Source organism: Rhinoraja longicauda, chromosome 32 (assembly GCF_053455715.1).
Source record: "Rhinoraja longicauda isolate Sanriku21f chromosome 32, sRhiLon1.1, whole genome shotgun sequence".
NCBI classification, from domain to species: Eukaryota; Metazoa; Chordata; class Chondrichthyes; order Rajiformes; family Arhynchobatidae; genus Rhinoraja; species Rhinoraja longicauda.
In genome coordinates, this window is record NC_135984.1 from 13,345,374 (window position 1) to 13,369,736 (window position 24,363).

The 24,363-nt window shown below is 41.8% G+C and overlaps 2 protein-coding genes across 2 annotated transcripts in view; one reads left to right on the forward strand and one right to left on the reverse strand.

Annotated features, from left to right (window-relative positions):
* On the forward strand, positions 1-15,895 carry bud13 (BUD13 homolog). The gene is made up of 11 exons (XM_078426753.1): positions 1-143; positions 2,219-2,303; positions 3,571-3,652; positions 4,477-4,531; positions 5,390-5,739; positions 6,207-6,487; positions 9,727-9,841; positions 12,258-12,396; positions 12,951-13,135; positions 13,279-13,360; positions 14,980-15,895. The coding sequence occupies exons 1-11, from the start codon at positions 19-21 to the stop codon at positions 15,071-15,073; spliced, it is 1,593 nt and encodes a 530-aa protein (XP_078282879.1). The 5' UTR covers positions 1-18; the 3' UTR covers positions 15,074-15,895.
* The window catches only part of LOC144608641 (uncharacterized), a 21,875-nt gene continuing 13,153 nt past the window's right edge, over positions 15,642-24,363 (reverse strand). Inside the window, exons 6-8 of the mRNA XM_078426615.1 lie at positions 24,184-24,316; positions 22,246-22,361; positions 15,642-16,134 (exon numbers count right to left, since the gene is read on the reverse strand). Of these exons, the coding sequence (XP_078282741.1) occupies positions 16,029-16,134; positions 22,246-22,361; positions 24,184-24,316 (355 nt within the window). The 3' untranslated portion in view covers positions 15,642-16,028. The remainder of the gene's footprint in view (positions 16,135-22,245; positions 22,362-24,183; positions 24,317-24,363) is intronic.

Genomic DNA, 24,363 nt, shown 5'->3' on the forward strand with positions numbered 1-24,363 from the left:
GTGCTGGTTGGGATTGCCATGGCGGCGCTCAGCAAAGAGGAGTATTTGAAGCGGTACCTCAGCGGCTCCGAGTCCTGCAAGCAGGGGGACCGGGAGCTTCCAGCCGGGAGGAAAAAGCGAAAAGCGAAGACCAAAGGCGGGGGGTAAGAACCCCATTAGTTGCCGAGGCCCGCGGGCTGCGACCGGTTAATGGAGCGCCCGCTTTAAATGGTGTCAGGAACGGCCCATGTTCAGGCGCAGGCAGCTACTAGGGGAGAGGCAGTTATAACCCCCACCATAAACGTAGCTCCTATGTCGTGAGCGGTAACCCTCATACTGGACGCAACTCAGCCCACTTCAACATCTAATCACTACCCGACTCACTCCGACCTGCGCTAGTAAAACAACCACTTATGAAGTGTTAGAAAATAACTGCAGATGCTGGTACAAATCGAAGGTATTTATTGCACAAAATGCTGGAGTAACTCAGCAGGTCAGGCAGCATCTCAGGAGAGAAGGAATGGGTCGTTATGAAGTGTAATCAACCAGACACAGAATTTGCCCTCGTGTGCAGTTCTATTTTAAAAACAAACTCTGAAGAAGAGTCTGGACCCGAAAAGTCACCCATTCCTTCTCTCCAGAGATGCTGCCTGTCGCACTGAGTTACTCCTGCTTTTTGTGTCTATCTTTGGTTTGAACCAGCATCTGCAGTTTCTTCCCTACACACGTCACTCATTAAATAAGAAATACCGTGCAATCAGTACGTCACGCTATTTACAAATCACCAATACCACTCATTTGGCCTCTTTGAACAATATATCCTTCAAGTGTTTGAAGGACTGTTACCCGGGACTGTCCCTCAGTGTTTAAGGAACTTCAGATGCTAGAGTGCTGGAGTAATTCAGTGAGTCAGGCAGCATCTGTGGAGGGAATGGATCGGCAACATTTTCAGGATGGGTATGGGGGTATGGGGGTAGATTGTGGTATGGGGGAATAAAGCCTACGAATAGGTGCTACAGGTGAGGGGGATTGATAGACAGATGGATGGAGCAAGGGTCAACTGTTATAGAACTGAACAACTGAAAAGGAGACCGAGGACTCTCAGATAAGGAGAGAAGAATGAAATGTGAAGCCAGAAGAAGAGATATAGTGGAAGGGATGTGGAGGAAGTAATGTAGGAGACATGGGGGAGGAGGGGGGCATTGGAAAAAGAGACATGAACACCCCTTTCCACATTCTGCAACTCCTTGGTTCACATCCCTTCCCACTCAAACGGTCCCCTCCCCAGGTACTTTCACCTGTAGGGTATGTATCATGTTTGCTCAATCCTCCTCCCCAGTAGCCCTTGCATGTGAGACATTCACATGCACTTCTTCGAACCTCATCCACTACATTTGGCTCCCTATGTGGCCCCTTTTACATTGACAAATGTAGATTAGGCAGCCATTTTGCTGAACACGTGCACTTAGTCCTCCAAGAGATGCTGGATCTTCCTGTTGCTAAACCATTTTAACCCCCGTTTCCATCCTCACACCAATATGTTTTGAATAGGGCCTCCATTGCCAAATGGAGGCCACATGTAAACTGGAGGAACAGCACGTCGTATTCCACTTGGGTAGTTTACAACCCAAAGGTATGAACCATTGAATTCTCCAATTTTAAGTAACATCTCCCCCTTCCCCCTATCTCTTTCCTGTTGTCCCCCTTACCTGCCACCCTCCTCCCCCCCCCCCCCCCCCCCCCCGTGCTGTGTACACGCATTTCTCTCACTATCTGCCCCTCTTTCTCCCTCCTCCACCTATATCCCTCCCACTAGCTTTACATTGCACTCTTGAATTCCTTTCCATCAGCAAAACCAAGCATAGACTTAGGGTATAGTTTCGCCGAACACTTGCGCTAGGTGCGCCCGGTCTGCTGAATTTTCCCATTGCTTTCTGTTTTAACTCCCCTTTGCATTCCCATAACAGATTCGTCATCCATGATACTGCACTGTATACCCGTTCCTAGGTCATTATATCCTTTATAAAGTGTAGTGTCTAGAGTTAAACAGACCATTACTTTATAGTTGTTTGGCATAAGCGCTTTGTTTTTTTACCATTGTTGTTTTATCATTGTGGTGCAGGCAGCTTTCTATTTTTATTTTGCTATTTAAACATTGTTCTTACTAAGCATTTGTATGACGTGGTTCTGACATTAGCTCACAATAAGTTGAAAATCTCTCCTTGTTGTCATTACACAGAATGCGGATTGTGGATGATGATGTGACTTGGAAGAACCTTGCGACGTTGGAGGTGGAGTCTGGTGATGATGATGAAGATCCTGTGGTATGTATAGACAGATAACTTTATTCCTGGAAATTGCTTTCTGCCCTGACGCTTGTCACATCATAACATGGCAACTCAAATAGTATTTTTAATAGTAGTCTGAAAGATTGCTGCTAACTGAATGGTGCAGGAAGCATAGTATTGAAAAATGTGCTGCATCCATTTGAACAATTCCAAAAGATATCCTTTTTCTCTTCCAAATGTCTTTCCAAAGTATCCTTATCAAAAGTTAGTTCATTTTGTTTACTTTATTATTGTCACATGATCCAAGATACAATGAAAAGGTTTTTGTTGCGTGCTATCCAGTCAACGAAAAGACTATACACAATTACAATCAAGCCGTTCACGGTGTACAGATTAGGATTAAGGGTATAACATTTAGTTCAAGATAAACTCTGATTAAGGATAGTTGAAAGGTCTCCAATGAAGTAGATGGGAGGTCAGGACCACACTCTAGCTGGTGAGAGGACGGTTCAGTTGCCTGATAATAGCTGGGAAGAAACTATCCCTGAATCTGGAAGTCCTTTGGTGTGCAGGGGGCACTCCTAAGGACTTTCTACAACACTGTGGTGGCATCAGCCATTTTCTATGGAGTGGTCTGCTGGAGCAGCAGCATCTCAGCAGCAGAGGAGAAGAGATTCTACAAGCTGATCAGGAAGGCCAGCTTTGTCCTGGGTTGTCCCCTTGACTCAGTACAGGTGGTGGGAGAGAGGCGGATGATGGCAAAGATAACATCGCTGCTGGGCAACGACTCCCACCCCGTGCAGGACACTGTCACTGCACTGAGTAGCTCCTTCAGTGACAGACTCCTTCACCCCAAGTGTGTGAAGGAGAGATATCGGAGGTCCTTTCTTCCCGCTGCTGTGAGACTGCACAACCAGCGCTACTCCCAGCAGACCAGTCAACAGTAACATTAAAGGAATACACAGTAAATGATGACAATTTATCCTTGTCTTTATTTTTATTTATAATGAATGTCTCTTGCTATCCACTTTGCTGCTGTAACACTGCAAATTTCCCCGGTGTGGGACAAATAATGGAATATATTATTATATATTATTACCCTTCTCAAAAATAATCCGTAACACTTACCTCTTTAAGCAAAGTCTTTCCTCATCTTTTCCAATATTTTTTTCAGCTTAGTGCCAGATATTTTGGTGATGTTCCTGTGGAATGTTTTGGAACATTTTACGACATTAAAGGCATTATGTTACTGAAAGTCAACGTTATATTGTATTTCATGTTCATTCCAAGCCTTCTTTCTTAGGTTGCAGAATTAATCGATGAGAGACCTGTAATTATTCAGCAAATGGAAGAATTTCGATCCAGCAAGTGGAAAGTTTTAGGCGGTATGTGGTAAAATCAAGATGTCAACTTTTCTGAATGGTTGTATATCAGTTTCATGGTGGGATTTTGAAATCCTGTCAAAAGCAACAGCGTCCCTTTTGAATGCATTATTGAAATGAAATGTCAACATTGCTGCCATGGCCAGAATCTGTTACCCACTCCCGGGTACCAAAGTATTAATGGGCCATCTTGAACCAAATAGTGTGTTGGGCTACTTCAAAGGGCCATTCAGAATCGAACATGTTATTTTGGAGTCATGATCACAAATAGATCTGGTTTGATGGCCGCTCTCTTGTCCTAAAGGATTGAACCAGGTAATTGGAGCTGGAGCACTACTGTTTTCCCGTCATTTTGTTTGAAGACTTCATTAAATACTCACATTTAGGTTAAGGTGAATTTGGATTCAGTGCCACATATGTTTAAATTGCCAGGTGAATTCTGGTGATTTCCTTGCCGTCCCCACAACACCCACCCTTCAGTTCAAGAAAATTGGCAAATAGAGACACTGATAGTTAACCTTTATCCTCATCAATTAAAAGGAAGTAATAAACAAACTGGGGAACTCAGCAGGTCAGGCAGTGTCCACCATGGTGGGAAATGGATTGATGACTTTTCATGTGAGGCCCTTCAACCAAAAAAGCGTCATGACCCAAAATGCCATCTGTCCATTTCCCTCAACAGATGCTGCCTGACTCGACGAATTCCTACAGCAGTTTGTGTTTTACCCTAGATTCCAGCATCTGCACTCTTGTGTCATCATTAATAAGATGTATTAGAGAATAACGCCTGCTTTAAGGGCCATTAATGCTTTTGTGTTTTCTTTTAGATGAAAATACAGACTCACAGGGCTCAGACCTGTTTTTACAAACACAAACTGGCAGGTAAGTTTGAATTGCTGGACGCTGCTCTTTTGTCTATTATTGATGTATCTAATGCTTGCTTCAATACCTATAAGGAAACCTCCGGTTTTGGAGGCATTAGATATCATAAATATTGGAAGAGGAAATCCATGACTAAAGGGCATAACAAATAAGATGAATGCTAATATCTTCAGAAAAGTCAGTAAAGAGGTACATAGAGTAGATTAATTTCAGAGGAAGTTCGATATGCACACTTGGGTGAAACAAGCTGAAGAATGTGCGGTAATAGTAGATGGTAGGAGAAGATGTGGTGCATAAATACCATTAGCAGTCAGATGGTCTATTTCGGTGCTGCAGGCATTTATATTCATTTGCTGATTCTTCAAATGGGCATATCACTCAGTTCTTCATTCACTGCCCTTCTTTGGGCCTGTTTACAATAGATGATTAACCTACCGTTTGGGGTTTTATGAGCATTTTTCCAACACCAACACCAGACAACCCAAGATGGTTCACAGGAGCTTTATAAAACCATGATAAAGAAATGATAGGGTGGATGATTAAATCCTTGATAAAAGAATTAGGTTTCAATAATCTTTTTGAAGGAGAGAGAGAGAGAGAGAGAGGGCTAAAATTGATTGCAGAGAGGATTTTTGCTGAGGGTTTGGATGGTTGAAGGCAGGACTTCTAATGGTGGAGTAGAAGCAAACATATCATTTGCAATGCAGTCGATAGAGACATGATGCCTTTACACTTGTTGTACAGCCAAACTAATAGAAAGTATTGTGTAGACAATTAAAGTGGTGAGTAAAAGTGCTGACATTGTTATTGAACCAAGAACCTGTATTTTTGATACACGAATGTGTGTTTTTCTTTTAGTTCATTACCAGGTTTTGATTCTCTACCAGGAAAAGGGATGAATTATGGTTCTCAGCTTTCTAAGAAAAAAGTGGGAGCAGATTCACCTGACCACTCAGCGACCAGAAGGCAACGCCATGATTCATCAGATGTTTCACCTGGTCCGGACAGGTGGACCGATTCTCCTGACCTTTCACCATCTCGGAGGGGACGCCACGATTCTCCTGACCTTTCACCGAGGAAAGGACGTCATGATTCTCCTGACCTTTCACCTCCAAGGAAAGGACGTCATGATTCTCCTGACCTTTCACCTCCAAGGAAGAAAAACGCAGAAAAATCAAGCAGATCAACAGACTTGTCACATGGAAAGAGTATGTATTATCTCCCTGACTTTTCCCCTAGCAGAAAAAATACATCCTGACATCTTTCATCATCTAGAAATGCAAAAAACTGTTTTGACTTTAACCTATCTCCAACCCATAAAGTATATTTCCCAGAGACAACGGGAGATGGGGAATTGGATTGGAAACACTGCAACCCAATTTCCTTTTTTAATATTTGCTATCAACTCAAGCAATGCTAAGTCAAGATAGATGCAGCACATATTAGATGCAGAATAAACTCACACAACATAGTTTAAACGAATAATTATAAGAAGGCTAAGTATAATGCAAGTTGAATGTAAAGTCATCATAATGGTTAATGAACTACCTGCTCCATCTCCTGTGTGGCCAAGGCTTTCATCTTGATGTCTAGATGTTGCTGATTTGTGCCTGGCTTTGCAAAATTATATATTTTAAAATACTGATTTTTGATTGTGAAAACCTTTCTTACCTAGCATTGTCTCCAACGAGAGACAAGGACAGAAGAGCAAGAGGATCTCCACGGAAACCAAAGGATTCTGATTCTGACCTTTCACCCCCACGAAAGGGAGGTCAGCATTCTTCTGACTCAGACCTGTCGCCACCACGCAGGAAGAAGGTGGAGATTGAAACCTCAGACTACAGGTCTGGTTCAGGAAATGCATATCCATCGCCAACTCAGCAGAGGCAACGTACCCATAAGCAAACTTCCTCAAGGGGACAAGTTGTCAGTCGAGACTCAAGTCCGAGCAGAAAGGTAGGACCAAGTGCTGATCTACTGGTATGATTTAGTAACAGCCTGCAGAGCAGTCGGTAGGTCATGTCAATGTTGACATTCCTATGTGAGATCCTACCAATATTGTTTGCTGCTTTGGAGCACTTTGGGAGGATTAAATATGATCTATAAAAGAGACTTTGTAGATAACTGGTTTGGAGCTAGGCAGTATTAAATTGGATTTCTTTCCCTTCTAAAGCATTTTCTTGTAAGGCATGTTGATATTGCCTTGTGCAGTTTATTGAACAGGAATATAGATGGCAAGGTACACCAGGATAAGAATCCATCAAATATTCCCCTTCCCCTCTGCCCCAACCACCCCTTGTTTTTGTAAATGGTATTCTCTACATCGGATCTACTGACATGGTTTCCATTCGCCTAATTTTGATCTGGCTGATGTATAATCAGGAACCTAAGGGCCAAGGTCTGGTCATGAAACTTATGGAATATATTTCCCTTTCACTTTTCTCTCCTAAGGAAGAGTGTTGTCGGGAAGGCTACAGTTGCAATGCCACACCTCAGACAACCATTTTGATTTTCTTAAGGATCTATGTCATAGAATAGAATAGCCTTTATTGTCATCCACAAACATGTTTTTGGACGAAATTACATTACCCACAGTCAACAATGAGAGGCAATTAAAAAGAATGTAATAAAACACACAATCACAGAAACCAACATAAAACAAAAAACATCCATCACAGTGAGTCTCCTCCAGTCACCTCCTCACTGTGGTGGAAGGCCAGAATGTCTTTCTCTTCCCTGCTGTCTTCTCCTGCGGTCAGGCAGTCGAAATTGCCACATCGGGGCGGTCGGAGCTCCCGACATTGAAGCCCCCGCCGGGCGGTGGAAAATCCCGCGGCCTATTCTAGGCCGCCCCGAACGGTGAAATGTCCGCAGCGAGCCGACCCAAGCCTCGCGATTCGGGGCGGATGACAACGCTACCGCTGCCGGAGCTCCCGAAGTCGGCCCCCACCCAGGGACCTGCGAGCTTCTGCCGTCCACAGGGCCTGTGGCCCACGGCCGAACTCGCAGGCGAAGGCGAGTCGCAATTGCACTCGCAGCGCCACCACAGCCTCCGAAGACAGCCAACTCCGCAGGTGGTGAGTACAGTCCGCGGGCTCTGCAAACCAGAGCCCCAGGTGATCCCAGTTGGAAGCCGCCAGCTCCAGGTGTTTGGCTGATGGTAAGCCGCAGCGTGAACGGAGACACGACCCAGAAAAAAGGTTGCGTCTCCGTTCGGAAGACCATTTTTATAGGTCCCCCCCCCCACACATAGTACACAACCACAAAAAAGACTACATCACATCCAACACCTACAATTAACACAAAAAAAACAAAAAGACAAACGGACTGCAGGTGAGCCGCATCTGCTGCGCAGCATCATGTCTGGAGGAAATTCAAATTATGCTCAAAGGTTGATTCTAGAAGTTGAGTTGTTTGATGAGGGAAGTTGAACTGATTGGATGAATACCAGTTTAGAAGAATGAGAGATAATCAGCAAGACAAAATTTTGAAAAAGATTTGATAGGGTAGATGCTGAGGCAATGTTTCCCTCAAAATAGAGGTTTTGGAATAACGAGTCTCCAAGTTGAGAAGGAATTTTTCTCTTGGATTTGTAAATGTTTGTATCTCTACCCACACACACACATATTATTTGTATGAGAAAAAATATATATATGAAGACCGCAATCAACAGATTTTTGTAATAAAGGGGAGGGTTTTAGGAAACAATCAGGATAGTGAAATGAAAGAAAGAAAGCTATTTTCTTTGGAAAGCAAAGACAGGTTTGAACTCGCATAAATCTTACATTATGGAAGAGTGTACAACAAGCGTGATCAACTTTTGGCCATTTTCAGGTCAGCCGAAGTCCTATACTTTTTTTAAATACTTCTGCAAAACTGTACATGGAAGACCGTGCATGGAAGGCCCATAAGAACACCAAAGCATGTCCAAATATGAGGCTGAAGCCTGCTTCAACAATAGCTAAAGATTTTCACCCTTACTTTGCTTGCTACCAAAGAGTCCATGTCATGAATCGCCAAATAAGTACCTTCTTTAGTTTTACATTGTAACGGATAACTCCCTCCAATTTATCTTCCTGATCACAGACACCACCATTTCCATCAATTTCTCATCACCCATATTTTTCCACATCCTCACCTTCCCTTCAACCATCGTCATTCCTCTGCAATCCTGTTTCCAGCTATTGTCTCGCAGAAGCCCCCACTTCACCAACACCTATTCCAGCAATGATCTTCTCTCCAACATGTTACCACAACAACACCTCTCCCTTGTACAAGTTGTCCACAACTCTGCAGTGGTACTTGATAATATCATTCCCAGTGGTGGCCCTTTCGGGGTTCAATCCAAGAGTCGTCATGGGCCATATTTTCAACAACCCTGGTTTGCAAATTATATGTGGAGTCAAATATTTCCACTTGATTGTGCATCTGTTATAAATCAGATTGAGAATTCAGAGGAAACTTCTTTATGCTGAAAGTACCATTCACAACCTCTAGGAGGACTTATAGACCCTAAAACATAGGAGCAGAATTAGGCCATTCGGCCCATCAAGTCTTTTCCTCCATTCGATCATGGCTGATCTATTTTTCCCTTTCAACCCCATTCTGTCTTCTCATGGTAACCTGTGACACCCTTACCAATCAAGTGTTTTGGGTTCTACAGCCATCTGTGGCTATGAATTCCAAAGATCTACCACCTTCTGGCTAAGGAAATTCCTCCTCATTGGAAGATACTATGAATTATTTAATGGGAGGCTGGATAATCACATGAAAAAGGAACGGAAGACATAATAATGACATTGTGTCTTGAATAATAAGGGGCCAGTGTGAAATGTAAGCACCAGCATAGACCAGTCAGGCTGAATGTCCATAAAGAATCTTTATGGGATTGCACAAAACTTTGGAGTTTTGATTCCTTTGGAGTTCAAGATGAAATGCCACTCATTTTTGAAATTGTCAAGGTGGTCATTTCTTCTCGTAATTGAATTAATGGGAAATTCATATTCATCTAAAACATGTAATATCTCAAACAAACCATTTACAGCTGAAAACTAATGGCAGAGGGTGGAAAGAGGAACATTTGGTCTTTAAAACATCATTTATCTGTTGAATGTGGCCATTGGTGGATCTTAATCTTGCTGTCTTTAAGTTACTAACATGAAAAACAGATGAACTTGCAAAATCTTGTGTTTCAGTCACAAGGAAATGAGATGCTCTCTGGGGGTAAGGCTGGTCTGGTATCGACAGATACATTAAGAAAAGAGAAAGAGGACCGGAGGAAAAGGGAGCGAGCAGCCGAGCACTTAGCAGGTATCGATGCAGCTTGAGGGACCTCCTAGCAGTTGTAGTATTACACATTCATTTAGAACTATTTTTCCCCCCTGAAAATGCTGACTCTAAAGGTCTCTATACTTCTGCCACAAGCATAAGCAAGGCATCAACATGGAGCCTGTTACTTCACTTAATCTGTTGTTTAAGTACCTGCACGTGGAATTAAGTATAGTCAAGATCAGAGCCCATGGCTGACGCAGCCCGGTGATGCCGAACTTCGTTAATCCTTCCCCAGTTTATAAAACATAAGATTGGGAAGAGAGTGTGGGATTTCCTGACTTGTTGGCTCAATAATATGAGAGTTAATTTGTCCCCGATCCCAAAAATTAACCTGCTTTGCTAACATCAATAACTATGATTTTTTAATAACATTAAAGACTGGGAGTGAAAGAGCTCTAGGGTCAACGATGAGACCAATTTTAACCGTTTTTCCTGTTCCTTGTTTTTCACTTTCTCTCTACTCTCTCCTCCACACTTTCTCTCCACAATACTTCTTTCATTTTCTTTATAATCTTTTACTTTCTCTTTACTTCATGCTTTCACCTTTCCTTTTATTCTACTTATCTCTCTAGAATTCTCATGGGTGATTGCAAGTTGATTATATTGGTCAATAAAAAAACATAAAGATGGAATCATAGAATGCAAACACATGTTAAACTTACAAAACATAGGTTAAGTCACTGTAAATAGTGTCCAAAATCAAGTGTTAAGTGTTTATTTCTCTTATGCACTGGATATAAAATGGAACAATGAAATTCTTACTTGCTGCAGCTTTATATGTACATTAGAAGCAGCAGCAACAACAACAATAGATATAAAATAAATTATCAGTTATTCTAAGCAAACTAGACCATGATTGTGTACAGGTGCTCCTCAGCTTACGATGGGGTTCCATTCCGAGAAACCCATCAGAAACTGAAAATATCATAAGTCGAAATGCATTGAATACATGTGATCAGGTGGCCGGAAGCTAGCTGTTGCTCGTTACAGGTAGCTGCCGTTTGCAGCATCACAAAGTCGAAATATCGCAAGTCGAAGCATCGTAAGCCGGGGAGCACCTGTAATAGCAAAAGTACATTGAGTTGCCATAGTAATGTAAAGTCCATAGTGGTTCAGTTGGGTTGTGATTAGGATTGTGCAGGGTGGTTCAATAACCTGATGGTTGATGGAAGGAATCTGTTCTTGAAGCTGCAGGTAATGATTGTCTGGCTCCTGTGTCACCACCTTGCTGGTAGCAACGAGAAGTGAATGGGCCTAGATGGTGTAGATCTTTGATATTAGCTTGCCTCTTGAGGCTGTACTTCATAGGTGAAGAAGTCAGTACCCATGATGGAATGGGCAATGTCTATCACTTTCTGTAGCTTCCTTCATTTTTGAACATTCAAATTTCTGAACCAGCCCATGATGCAACCAGTCAGTATGTTTTACACCATACACTTGTAGAAGTTCAATAGAATATTCAGCTCTATTATTTGGTCAAAGGGTTTGGTCAAAGGAGTTTATTTGGATAATAGTGATTATTTGATGAAAGGAAGAGATTTGTGGCATTCACTGTGCAACAGAAGAAAGTGTACCAATTTAATGAAGGATTCTTAACAAAATGAAGAATTCTACCATTGTGAATAATTCTAAATGGAGGAAATATTTGACTTCCAGGTGGGCAATCCATAACACGCTGTTATCCATTTAAAATTGTCTCTAGGAGAGTAGAAAAAGAAAGCTAGGAGATATTCCACCAGAGCATTTTTGAAACAGGGAATGCTTTTCTGTGGCATGAAGTAAATAAAACTGGATAAACATTTGTGGTTAGTTGTGGCAACCATCTTGGTTCCAATCACTTGTTCACCTCTCAGTGAAATGTTCTCTCTAATGAGGAAACCTGAAAATGAGGGAACAAATCATTACCATACTTCAGAGATTTAAGGAAATGAAAAGATTTAGAAAAAAGTATTTTTCGAACATTAAACTTGAGATAATTGGAAAGTGTGTGCTGTTGTTAGAAATGTTAATAGGCCAACATGTCATGCTTGGTTAGCTCCAAACCTATGTTCTCTTTTTAACTTCAGACAGTGCTGTGGACTAAAGTGAATAGATTTTCTCCATGTTGTTTCTCTGCATCCAAACCCTTGTGCTTTGTAACATTTCCCAGCTGAGGGGAGCAATAGATAGCTCGCTCTTACCCAGCTGTTAATACCCTGTACTAACCCAAGAATGCTTCTGCACGTCATTCCAGCCGTGTGCTAGTCCATAATCCTGCCTATGTTGTAATCGATAATCTGAAATTCCTGTGCATCAACCCAGTGTGGGGAGTGGCTGGTAATCAGAATGAGGTGTTTTAAAAACTCCCAATGCAGACCACCTGACAATGCTGACATTTTAAAATTCTATTTTAAAGATGACTCTAGAAATGCTACCACTGTGTTCCGAGATAAATCAGGGAAAAAGAGGGATTTGGATCAGGAACGGCTTGAACAGAAGAAGAAGAATGAGGAGAATGCAATAAAACTTGAAAAATATGCCCAGTGGGGCAAAGGGTAAGTACAGCAGAACCTTAATATATCTTCATCAACATAATGAGTAAGATGGGCTACAGTAAAGTTGAGTAGTTCCACAGCAGCTGGTTAGTCTATTCCAGTTCCTTACGATTATAGGTTGACATACCTCTTAATCACCTTAAGTTGTGGTCATTTTCCCTCTCTACCAATCTGCTTTCCAATTTCTTGTCACATTTCATCCCTCTTTCACATGTTATCATTTTTTTTCATTGCCTTCTTCTCTAAATCACACAATTCTTACCCCTTCGCACCATTTCCCCATCCATTTTTCTTCCAATCATAAGTTCAAGCCGTCTTTTCTCCTTCACCACCCTCTCACCCTGCCCCTATCTTTGCCCCCAATTGCAAAGATATGCATTCCCCCTCCTTCAGCAGTCTTCCCATCTCTCTCCCCACCCTGGACATTTCATATTTACATAGCTTCTTTACCCCCCGACTCTGCCTCAAATTCTACAATTCCTTTCCTCAGTCTCTTGTTTTTGCTCTGTCTTATTTGTGCTAGTCCTACTCATTCTTGATATGACTTGCTTCAGGTTGGCTCAGCAAGAGCAGCAGAGACAGAACATAGAGGATGCTGTTCGTGAGATGCAAAAGCCACTTGCCCGACATATCGATGATGAGGACTTAGACCGCCTCCTACGTGAGAAAGAGCGGGATGGTGACCCAATGGCTGGGTTAATCAGGAAGAAGAAAGAAAAGGAGGCCAAGAATAAAAATGGTGTGTTTTAAGCAAAATGATGAAATGGCGGGGTTCCAGTACTGAGGGGATTTTAAACATAGTTTTAATCTATAGCACTGTGAAAGGATGAGGATTCTGACTCCATGGATAAAGACTGAATATGTTTTTCTTTCCCTTTTTAGAGAAGCCACAATACAAAGGTCCTGCACCACCTCCCAACAGGTTCAATCTGTACCCTGGGTACCGCTGGGATGGCGTGGACAGGTTGTGCTCAGTTTCTATTTTAATAATTTTTTGCGGCTTAGTTTTAATCCTTAATAGATTTTTAAACTATGTACAAAAGTTTTCACCCATGATAATCAGATAACAGGAGAAATTGCTGTGTAAATGGAATCAGAAGCTGCTGCTGCTGTAAGAATGTTACGTTAAATCATAAGTATTAAAACCAAAGGTCTATTGAAGTAAACAAATAGCATAGGATATGAAGAAAAGATCCATAAATGACGTTGCCATGATCAAATTGAGTGGCAGGGTAGACTCGAGGGTTGAGTGGTCTTTGGTTTATAAAATTGGAAAAATAAAAAGAAAGGGAAGAGACTCTGAGCAGAAAGACCACACTTGTTCAGGAGAAACAGGCCCATGGAGTGCCCTATGTGTAAACATTTCACTATTGTACCCTCAGCTGATCAACAGCTCCATTTACTGCACCAGCAATAACATTTTAATGTAAAATGTTTGAAACGACTTGCAACTATTTCATTCATTATAAATTTTGAGCATAGATTTAAAATTAAATTCCACTTTCGAAGGGGGCATTCCTGAGAGCTTTATTGGGGCTGAACCTTGTGTTGGCTTTAAGTAACTTTGAGTAATTTAATCCTCTATAAATGGGGTACTTAAACAAGTTGCAGCAGTTGGTTAATTATCACATGAAGGCAGACCAGGTAAATTCTTTGAATGATTGCAGTGAATCAGAAACTGAAATCATCCAACAGTCTCATTTCAGTTCTTGGGAAGCCCAGTTAAAAAAAACTGCCACAATTTCGCCATTCATTTGTAATTTCAGCATGCTAAGATGTCCATTTTGAATTTTACCTGAGCAACATTGAATGAAGAGTTTCATTGGCACTTTATGTCCGAAGTAACCACGTGCTGTACCTGTCCAGACAATGTTTTGTAGATAAATGTAGAAGGAACCTTCTCTATATCTAATCAGTGTTCATAAGGTCATAAGGAATAGGAACAGAATTAGGCAATTGGGCTCATCAAGTCTACTCCGCCATTCAATCAGGGCTGATCTATCTCTCCCTCCTAACCCCATTCTCCTGTCTTCTCCCCATAACCTCTGACACCTGTACTAATCAAGAATCTATCTTTCTCTGCCTTAAAAATATCCACTGACTTGACATCCACAGCCTTCTGTGGCATAGAATTCCAAAGATTCACCACCACCTGACTAAAGAAATTTCTCATCTCCTTCCTAAAAGAACGTCCTTTAATTCTGAGGCTATGACCTCTAGTCCTAGACTCTCCCACTAGTGGAAACGTCCTCTCCACATCCACTCTATCCAAGCCTTTCACTATAATGTTTGTTTCAATGAGGTCCCCCTCATTCTTCTAAACTTTCAAGTACAGGTCCAGTGCTGACAAACACTCATCATTGGTTGCACCTGGCCAAAAACATTTGATGGGGCTGTTGTATATTGGAGCCAACCCTTGATTTCAAACAGTGTTTTTTTTAAATGCAAATCATTCCATTTTCCATTGATAGCCACATTTGCATGATGAGAAGGAATTTCACAAAAATATGCCATACAGATATCTGCCACATAATATATTTGAAGTAATTTCAACCTCAAAACACTATTGTTTTTAATTTGCAGGTCGAATGGGTTTGAAAAGAAGCGGTATGCCAGACAGGCTGAAAAGAAAGCAGTGGAAGAGATAGCATACAAATGGAGTGTGGAGGATATGTAAACCATTAAACATAATAGCTCTCAGTACACAGAGACTTTTACACTGGGACCTGAGCACTCCATGAAAAAAGACTTCACTGAAAGATGTTTATTCATTTCTCTGCAAAAGGTGGTTTGATTTTTTTGGGGACATGAGAGAAGTGAAAGTTGTTTTTTAAATCAGTTAATATTTTGTCCTTTTGAATACAAAGTTTATATTGTATGATTGTGGGTCTTTCTTATGAACTTTTCATTTTTATTGATTAGTTTGCAGGCTGAACTGTATCCAGCTGGTAAATGTTCTGCTTTAAATATGCAAGTTGCATTTTGATCATTTGGTGTGATCTGCATTAAGCAAACCCATTTTTTCGCACAAAATTAACACAGGCTATTAAAATATATCAAGCAAGAGAGTATTGACCTACATGATGCCACGGTTAATTAAATATAAGCAACTTCTGCTTTTAATTCTACAATCATCACAGCAAGTTCAAGTCAGTAATGATACACTTCTTACAACTGATGTTCAATTGTTGAGTGATTTTAGGGTTCAGTAACAAAGATTGTTTGGTGTATTAAAAGAGCAACAATTTTTATTTTTTGAACAAAATCATGGTTACTGATTTCTATGATTTTAATAATACCACACTGCAATCACCCACATGGTTTGAAGAAGCAAATATGTGTTTACAAAGAAAATTCCCCAAAACATGTACATTGATTAGCCAATGTTAAAACACGAGATGTAATAGCTGATCTGTCCGAGAGACATTCCCGCAAAAGTCTTGAATATGTGGTATCCGCCATCCCTGAATAGTGAGATTGCTTCCACACTGCTGCTAGGGACGAATATCTAGTGATGAGAACCTCAAGGCAGATGGCTCATACATGATGTCGATAAACTTTGATGGGATGAAGTGCTCTTTTGCTTGGTATTGCTGTGCCAAGACTATGGTTTAGCAGCTCTGGTTGCTGTCTTATTGCACGCATGCTACAGGCACAGATCGGTTGGAATTTTTCATGTTCTTGAGTTGCTGGTAAATCAGGTAGGCTTGCAGCTTGCACATGGGGAAGGGTGGTGAACTGGGAAAGTGAGAGGAGATGTTTTAAGAAAACAGATGTAGATACAAAGTACAACTGTAGACCATAGAGAAAGAACATTCAGCCCATTGTACAAGTTCTAAAACTTAGAAAAACATGATTCAATTTGTCTCCCTCTGGTGCACCTTCTCCATGATCTTTCAAATATATATATTCCTTTGAAAGTTATTCCCCCCCGAATCTGTATCCAGCACTCTGTCAGTACAATCCAGATTACAATAGCTCAGTACATAAAATTACAAATAGAGTTCCCTCTCGTTACAGATTTTTGTTTTTAAACATAGCAATAAAAAAATAAAAGCTAGCAAAATACTTATTTGAATAGTGTGTAGGATTTGAATTAGGATGTATTTTAGAAGAATGTTTTAATCTAAAAATGAAAATCATAGTTTTTTAGACTCCCCATGCATTTAAACTCACTACATATGCTTAACATAATTTCCTTGCTTTTGTACTTTACCCCTCTACAGAAAGCCCATGATACTTTATTAACAACCTTAATGATATCTGGGATTTATTTCATATTGATTTCCGTTTAACTGTTATTAATTGCATACTTGCATAATGTTTATACCATCACAGCAACATTTCCAGGCCCTTCACTATTATTAAGTGCAGCAGTGTTCTGTAGCCAAAAAAAGTGGTTGTTATTACATTCCATAAACAGAGAACTAAGAAAATGTATTTTTGGGTGGAATAAAGGTGGCCAGGACAATGGCAGAATTCCCCAATCTCCCCAAACAGTAGCCTCGACTTAGGGTGCAAGTTAAATCAGGAGATAAAATTGGCGTGTCAAAAATGTAATGCTACGGTGGTTATGGGAGATTTCAACATGCAGGTAGACTGGGAAAATCAGGTTGGAAATGGACCCCAGGAAAGAGAGTTTGTAGAGTGCCTTCGAGATGGATTCTTAGAACAGCTTGTACTGGAGCCTACCAGGGAGAAGGCAATTCTGGATTTAGTGTTGTGTAATGATCCTGATCTGATAAGGGGACTAGAGGTAAAAGAGCCATTAGGAGGCAGTGATCACAACATGATAAGTTTTACTCTGCAAATGGAAAGGCAGAAGGGAAAATCGGAAGTGTCGGTATTACAGTATAGCAAAGGGGATTACAGAGGCATGAGGCGGGAGCTGGCCAAAATTGATTGGAAGGAGGCCCTAGCAGGGAAGACGGTAGAACAGCAATGGCAGGTATTCCTGGGAATAATGCAGAGGTTGCAGGATCAATTTATTCCAAAGAGGTGGAAAGACTCTAAGGGGAGTAAGAGACACCTGTGGCTGACAAGGGAAGTCAGGGACAGCATAAAAATTAAGGCGAGGAAGTATAACATAGCAAAGAAGAGTGGGAAGACAGAGGATTGGGACTCTTTTAAAGAGCAACAAAAGTTAACTAAAAAGGCAATACGAGGAGAAAAGATGAGGTACGAGGGTAAACTAGCCAATAATATAAAGGAGGATAGCAAAAGTTTTTTTAGGTACGTGAAGAGGAAAAAAATAGTCAAGGCAAATGTGGGTCCCTTGAAGACAGAAGCAGGGGAATTTATTATGGGGAACAAAGAAATGGCAGACGAGTTAAACCGTTACTTTGGATCTGTCTTCACTGAGGAAGATACACACAATCTCCCAAATGTTCTAGGGGCTGGAGAACCTAGGGTGATGGAGGAACTGAAGGAAATCCACATTAGGCAGGAAATGGTTTTGGGTAGACTGATGGGACTGAAGGCTGATAAATCCCCAGGGCCTGATGGTCTGCATCCCAGAGTACTTAAGGAGGTGGCTCTAGAAATAGTGGAAGCATTGGAGATCATTTTTCAATGTTCTTTAGATTCAGGATCAGTTCCTGTGGATTGGAGAATAGCAAATGTTATCCCACTTTTTAAGAAAGGAGGGAGAGAGAAAACGGGTAATTATAGACCAGTTAGTCTGACATCAGTGGTGGGGAAAATACTGGAGTCAATTATAAAAGACGAAATTGCTGAGCATTTGGATAGCAGTAACGGGATCGTTCCGAGTCAGCATGGATTTACGAAGGGGAAATCATGCTTGACAAATCTACTGGAATTTTTTGAGGATGTAACTAGGAAAATTGACAAGGGAGAGTCAGTGGATGTGGTGTACCTCGACTTTCAGAAAGCCTTCGACAAGGTCCCACATAGGAGATTAGTGGGCAAAATTAGGGCACATGGTATTGGGGGTAGGGTACTGACATGGATAGAAAATTGGTTAACAGACAGAAAGCAAAGAGTGGGGATAAATGGGTCCCTTTCGGAATGGCAGGCAGTGACCAGTGGGGTACCGCAAGGTTCGGTGCTGGGACCCCAGCTATTTACGATATACATTAATGACTTAGACGAAGGGATTAAAAGTACCATTAGCAAATTTGCAGATGATACTAAGTTGGGGGGTAGTGTGAATTGTGAGGAAGATGCAATAAGGCTGCAGGGTGACCTGGACAGGTTGTGTGAGTGGGCGGATACATGGCAGATGCAGTTTAATGTAGATAAGTGTGAGGTTATTCACTTTGGAAGTAAGAATAGAAAGGCAGATTATTATCTGAATGGTGTCAAGTTAGGAGGAGGGGGAGTTCAACGAGATCTGGGTGTCCTAGTGCATCAGTCAATGAAAGGAAGCATGCAGGTTCAGCAGGCAGTGAAGAAAGCCAATGGAATGTTGGCCTTCGTAACAAGAGGAGTTGAGTATAGGAGCAAAGAGGTCCTTCTACAGTTGTACCGGGCCCTGGTGAGACCGCACCTGGAGTACTGTGTGCAGTTTTGGTCTCCAAATTTGAGGAAGGATATTCTTGCTATGGAGGGCGTGCAGCGTAGGTTCACTAGATTAATTCCCGGAATGGCGGGACTGTCGTATGTTGAAAGGCTGGAGCGATTGGGCTTGTATACACTGGAATTTAGAAGGATGAGGGGGGATCTTATTGAAACATATAAGATAATTAGGGGATTGGACACATTAGAGGCAGATAACATGTTCCCAATGTTGGGGGAGTCCAGAACAAGGGGCCACAGTTTGAGAATAAGGGGTAGGCCATTTAGAACGGAGATGAGGAAGAACTTTTTCAGTCAGAGGGTGGTGAAGGTGTGGAATTCTCTGCCTCAGAAGGCAGTGGAGGCCAGTTCGTTGGATGCTTTCAAGAGAGAGCTGGATAGAGCTCTTAAGGATAGCGGAGTGAGGGGGTATGGGGAGAAGGCAGGAACGGGGTACTGATTGATAGTGATCAGCCATGATCGCATTGAATGGCGGTGCTGGCTCGAAGGGCTGAATGGCCTACTCCTGCACCTATTGTCTATTGTCTATTGTCTATTGATGTATTGTCCAGCTGGATCAACTGACTGAGCCCTTAATTAATCTAAAAACGACCCACATTGTTGGAGTAACTCAGTGGGTCAGGCAGCTTCCCTGGAGAACATGAATAGGTAACATTTTGGGTTGGGAACCTTCCAAACAACTTCAGACCAATCTCCAACCTACCCTTTCTGTCCAAAGTTTTGGAACGTGCTGTAGCTTCCCAACTAAAATACCACCTCTCTACCAATGACCTGTATGAAACTTTCCAATCTGGATTCCGCTCAAACCACTGTACTGAAACTGCGCTCCTCAAAATCACAAACGACATTCTCCTCTCCTCCGACGCTGGCAACCTCAACATCCTCATCCTACTTGACCTCAGCGCCGCCTTTGACACCATAAATCACTCCATTCTCCTCACCCGACTTGAAACCTCCCTTAACATCACCGGCACAGCCCTATCCTGGTTTAAATCTTACCTCTGACAGACACCAGTTCATCTCCATTAACAACTGTAAATCCCCCACCGCTCCCCTCCCCCAAGGTGTCCCCCAAGGCTCAGTCCTTGGCCCCCTCCTCTTCATCCTCTACCTGTTCCCCCTTGGTCAATTAATCCACCGTCATGGTCTCAACTTCCACTGCTTCGCCGATGATATCCAGCTCCTCATCTCCTCCACCACACACTCTACACTGACAAACTGCATTACTGAAATAAAATCTTGGCTTCAATCAAACTTCCTCAAACTCAATTGCAACAAATCTGAAATCATCATCATTGGTCCAAAAATGCTCACCAAATCCACCCAAAACTTCATCCTCAACATTGATGGTCTCCCAGTATCCACCTCACCTCACATCCGGAATCTTGGAATCATCCTTGATCAAACCCTCTCCTTCGACAAACCCATCAAACACATCACAAAGACAGCCTTCTTCCACCTCAAAAACATTGCCCGTCTCCGTCCATCCCTCTCCTCCACAGCTGCAAAAACCCTCATCCACGCCTTCATCACCTCCCGTCTGGACTACTGCAACAGCCTCCTCTATGGCGCACCCTCAAAAATCATCAATAAACTTCAATACATTCAAAACTCCGCTGCCCGTCTACTCACACACACCTCGATCCGTGACCATATCACCCCCGTCCTTTATAAACTCCACTGGCTCCCCATCCCCCAGAGAATCCAGTACAAAATCCTCCTCATAACCTACAAAGCCCTCCATAACCTGGCCCCATCCTACCTGACCGACCTCCTCCACAGGCACACTCCCACCTGCACCCTCCGCTCTGCCGCTGCCAATCTCCTATCCCCCCACATCCGGACTAAACTCAGATCCTGGGGGGACAGGGCTTTCTCCATCGCTGCTCCCACCCTATGGAACTCACTACCCCAAACCGTTAGAGACTCCCCCACACTCACCACATTCAAAACATCGCTGAAGTCTCACCTGTTCAGTACTGCCTTCAACCACTGAAGGTCACCTCACCTACTGTCTCCTTTCTCTGTTCATTTATTTATTTACTTATTTATCTATTTATTAATTTCCCTATGTTCTCAAAATCTCTGTAAAGCGTCTTTGAGTATATGAAAAGCGCTATATAAATAAAATGTATTATTATTATTATTATTAGATCCTTTTTGATTCTGAAGAAGGGTCCTGTCCTAAAACACCATCTATTCATATTCTCCAGGGATGCTGCCGAACTCACTGGGTTACTCCAAGCACTCTGGGACTTTTTTTTGTAAACCAGCGTACACAGTTCCTAGTTTCTACTCATAATTAATCGGGTGCACGGTCTGGAATGAGTATGTTGAGTGAATAATTCTAAATGATCTCAAGGTAGTTTAGGAGAACGGACATGCAATGGTGTTCAAAAATGGAGGTTAATGGGGTTTTTATCTCCTCCACACTTGCTTGACCTAAGAGCTCTCAAGACAGCCCACCTAGGCAGGATAATGGCAAAACTTACCCTGAACCACTAGTGGTGGCTAATGAAAAGTATCCTTGTATTATCATTTTTTACCTGACTTTAGTTTATCCCATCATGCTTTATAGTTTGTGAAGTACCTTAAATAATCTGTTCTACCATAGTCACTGTAACCATTTTATATAAAGCAAAGTCCTACATACAGCTGTGAAATAATAATATTTTTAAAAATCCAACATTGATCAAGTTGATGCAGCTGAGGGTATATATGAGGTAAATCTTAACACAGTTATGGGTGCTTGGAATATGACACAAGGGGTGGTGGTGGAGGCAGGTACGATAATGGCATTTAATAGGCTTTTGGATAAGCATACGGATACGCAGGGAATGGAGAGATGGATCAGGTGAAATTAATTTAATTTAGCATCATGTTTGGCACAGACATTGTTAGCCAAAGGGCCTGCTATTCTGTTCTATGTTCCGTATCGTAAGTCATTTGTGATGACACGATTGATCTTTAAAATTACATGTTTCATAAGAAACTGAGAGGGCAAACAGGGCATTGGTTTTATCTCATTTGTAAAGACGGTACCTCGCTTAGTACAGTACACCCTAACTTCTGAATTTTGGCGGCAGCCTACATTATTATACCCAACTCTTCGGAGTTGGACTTCAACTACAATCTCCCAAGTTGGATGAGAGTACTCTGTAGGCAGCCCTGATCACTCCCCCTTAAAAATGTACCGCATTAGCTGTTTCTAAACATGGAGGCTTTTTACACAAATAGATAGGCTTTTGCAGTTTCTAATAAACTATGACGAGAATGGGTAAGCATTCTAGGTATGCTAAAAAGTTGTGTTACCTGCAGGCATTATGGTGGTGAGGAGTACTCTTTTGCACGGAAGGTGAATAGTTTGGCTGGCAGACATTTTTCGGGGTGAAATCGCGTCCAGTGACTGATTTACTTTCAATCTTCCCCTGATATACAAACAACAATGGTAAAGTTACAGCACTAGTAGAGAATATCAAAGCAACCGAATGTGTGTTCAATCATACTCCTCATACTTTGGATACAGAAGGAAGTACAGGTGCATATATATGGTGCTATGCAGCAAAATATCATTTACTCACTCAAGGCTGAAGAATGCATTTTACAGGAAACATTATTGTAGCGAGATATCATCTGGAAAAAAATCCAATTGATCGGGGGAAGAGCTTTACCTCGTATCTAACCTCTTTTATACCTGCCCTGTGGACGGTTGTTGGAATAGTTTACGAGCTTTAATCTATGTCTAACTTATATGGCTGCTTACTGGTGGCGGCTCGTAGGGTTTGTCAAAAGGGTCACCATAGCGTATCCTGGTCTTAGGCTCCCATTCCTTGTAGGATATTGCATATGCTGTTTTTGGATCAAATTTGCCACCAATAGTCTGCTTCGTTGTAGGGCGGAGCATTTCTTGCTTTTTAGGGATAGTTTTCATATTATAGTCAAGCTGAGGAGATAAAGTACAGAAGAATGAAACTAACAGGCAAAAACTAGCTCCTGTAAAATGGGGATGAGGAAGATTATTATTCACCACCGATGAACTGTGACAGATGCACTGAATAGATAACTGATTGAAGATTGGGATGCAGTGAACAATTACATAATGAAATGTCAAGTGAACACAATAGAGGTAACTTGCCTCCCTCCAGTCGCCCCACATGGGATTCAATTACTTATTGGGAATATAAAAACAGATTTGGGGTAATATTGGTATACACTAGAACGAAATGGGACGGTGGAGGTAGAAAGGGTAATGGAATCCATGATAGTGTAAGTTAAATAGATGCTGGAGGAGTGAGAATGGAACAAATAATATATTTTTATTCCAAGGTTCCTAATATGCAGGTGTTCCACAGTTTGCACATAAGCTAAATTATCAAATGTTGATAATTGTTTCTGAATCATTTAAAAAATAACAAGTAAGTAGCAGACTGCCACTGGGTAATGAGTTTTGATAGGAAGAGGGGGTGGGGAGGTAAGTCATATTGCCCTTGGTGTTTTGATCTGTATATAGGTGGAGTTCAGGGCCAATGAGCTTAATTACTAACTACTGTAAAAAGCCATTCTTTTCTACCACACCATTAATCTGTAGGGGGCAGCACAGTGACGCAGCTAGCAGAGCTGCTGTTTTGTACCTCCAGCACCGCAGGTTCATTCCTGACCTCTAGTGCCGTCTGTGCGGAGTTTCCACAGCATGGCTTTTGTCTGAATGCTCAGGTTTCCTTCAGCATCCCAATGACGTGCAGGGCAGTGCCATGGGTCACTGTGGATTACTCCTTGTGTATGGGTAAGTGGTAGAATATGGGAGGAGCTGATAGAACTATGGTGAGAATAAATGAAATGAGTAGGATTTGTATAAATGAATACTTGATAATGGTGTGGACGTAGTGAGTTGAAGGCTCATTTCTATGTGGCATGATTCTTCAAATATGTAGCTCTACTCTTTTTTTTTCAGGGCAACTAAGGACAAACAATAAAAGCTAGTTTGCCTGCAGGTGATCAGTGTATTGGTTAAGTGGTGAATGGAGGGAGCATTTCTTAATGTATTGCAGGTTACAGTTCTTCACCAGGAACTACCCACATTTAGCCTATTTTCCAACTTTTTACAGCTCCTTGAAGATGTGAACTCTTATTAGGTTGCGTGGTTTGAAGGATAAGGGAGCTACGTGCCCAGGGTTGACATTCTAAATCACTGCTAAAAAGGGAGCTTTGCATCCAACCCACAGGGCTGATAAAGCAAGAGGAATTAATTACCTTTGTCACTGTGCTGGTCTCCATGAGTCCTTCCACACTCAACTCATTCTTACGTTTAATGGGATCAGGGCGGGGATATCGAGTGGGGTCCCAGCCAATATATGAATTTTTCTGAATTGTGTTGAAGTCCGCACTGCAAGATGGGGAAGATGCATTGGGATTAAGGATTATAAGACATTG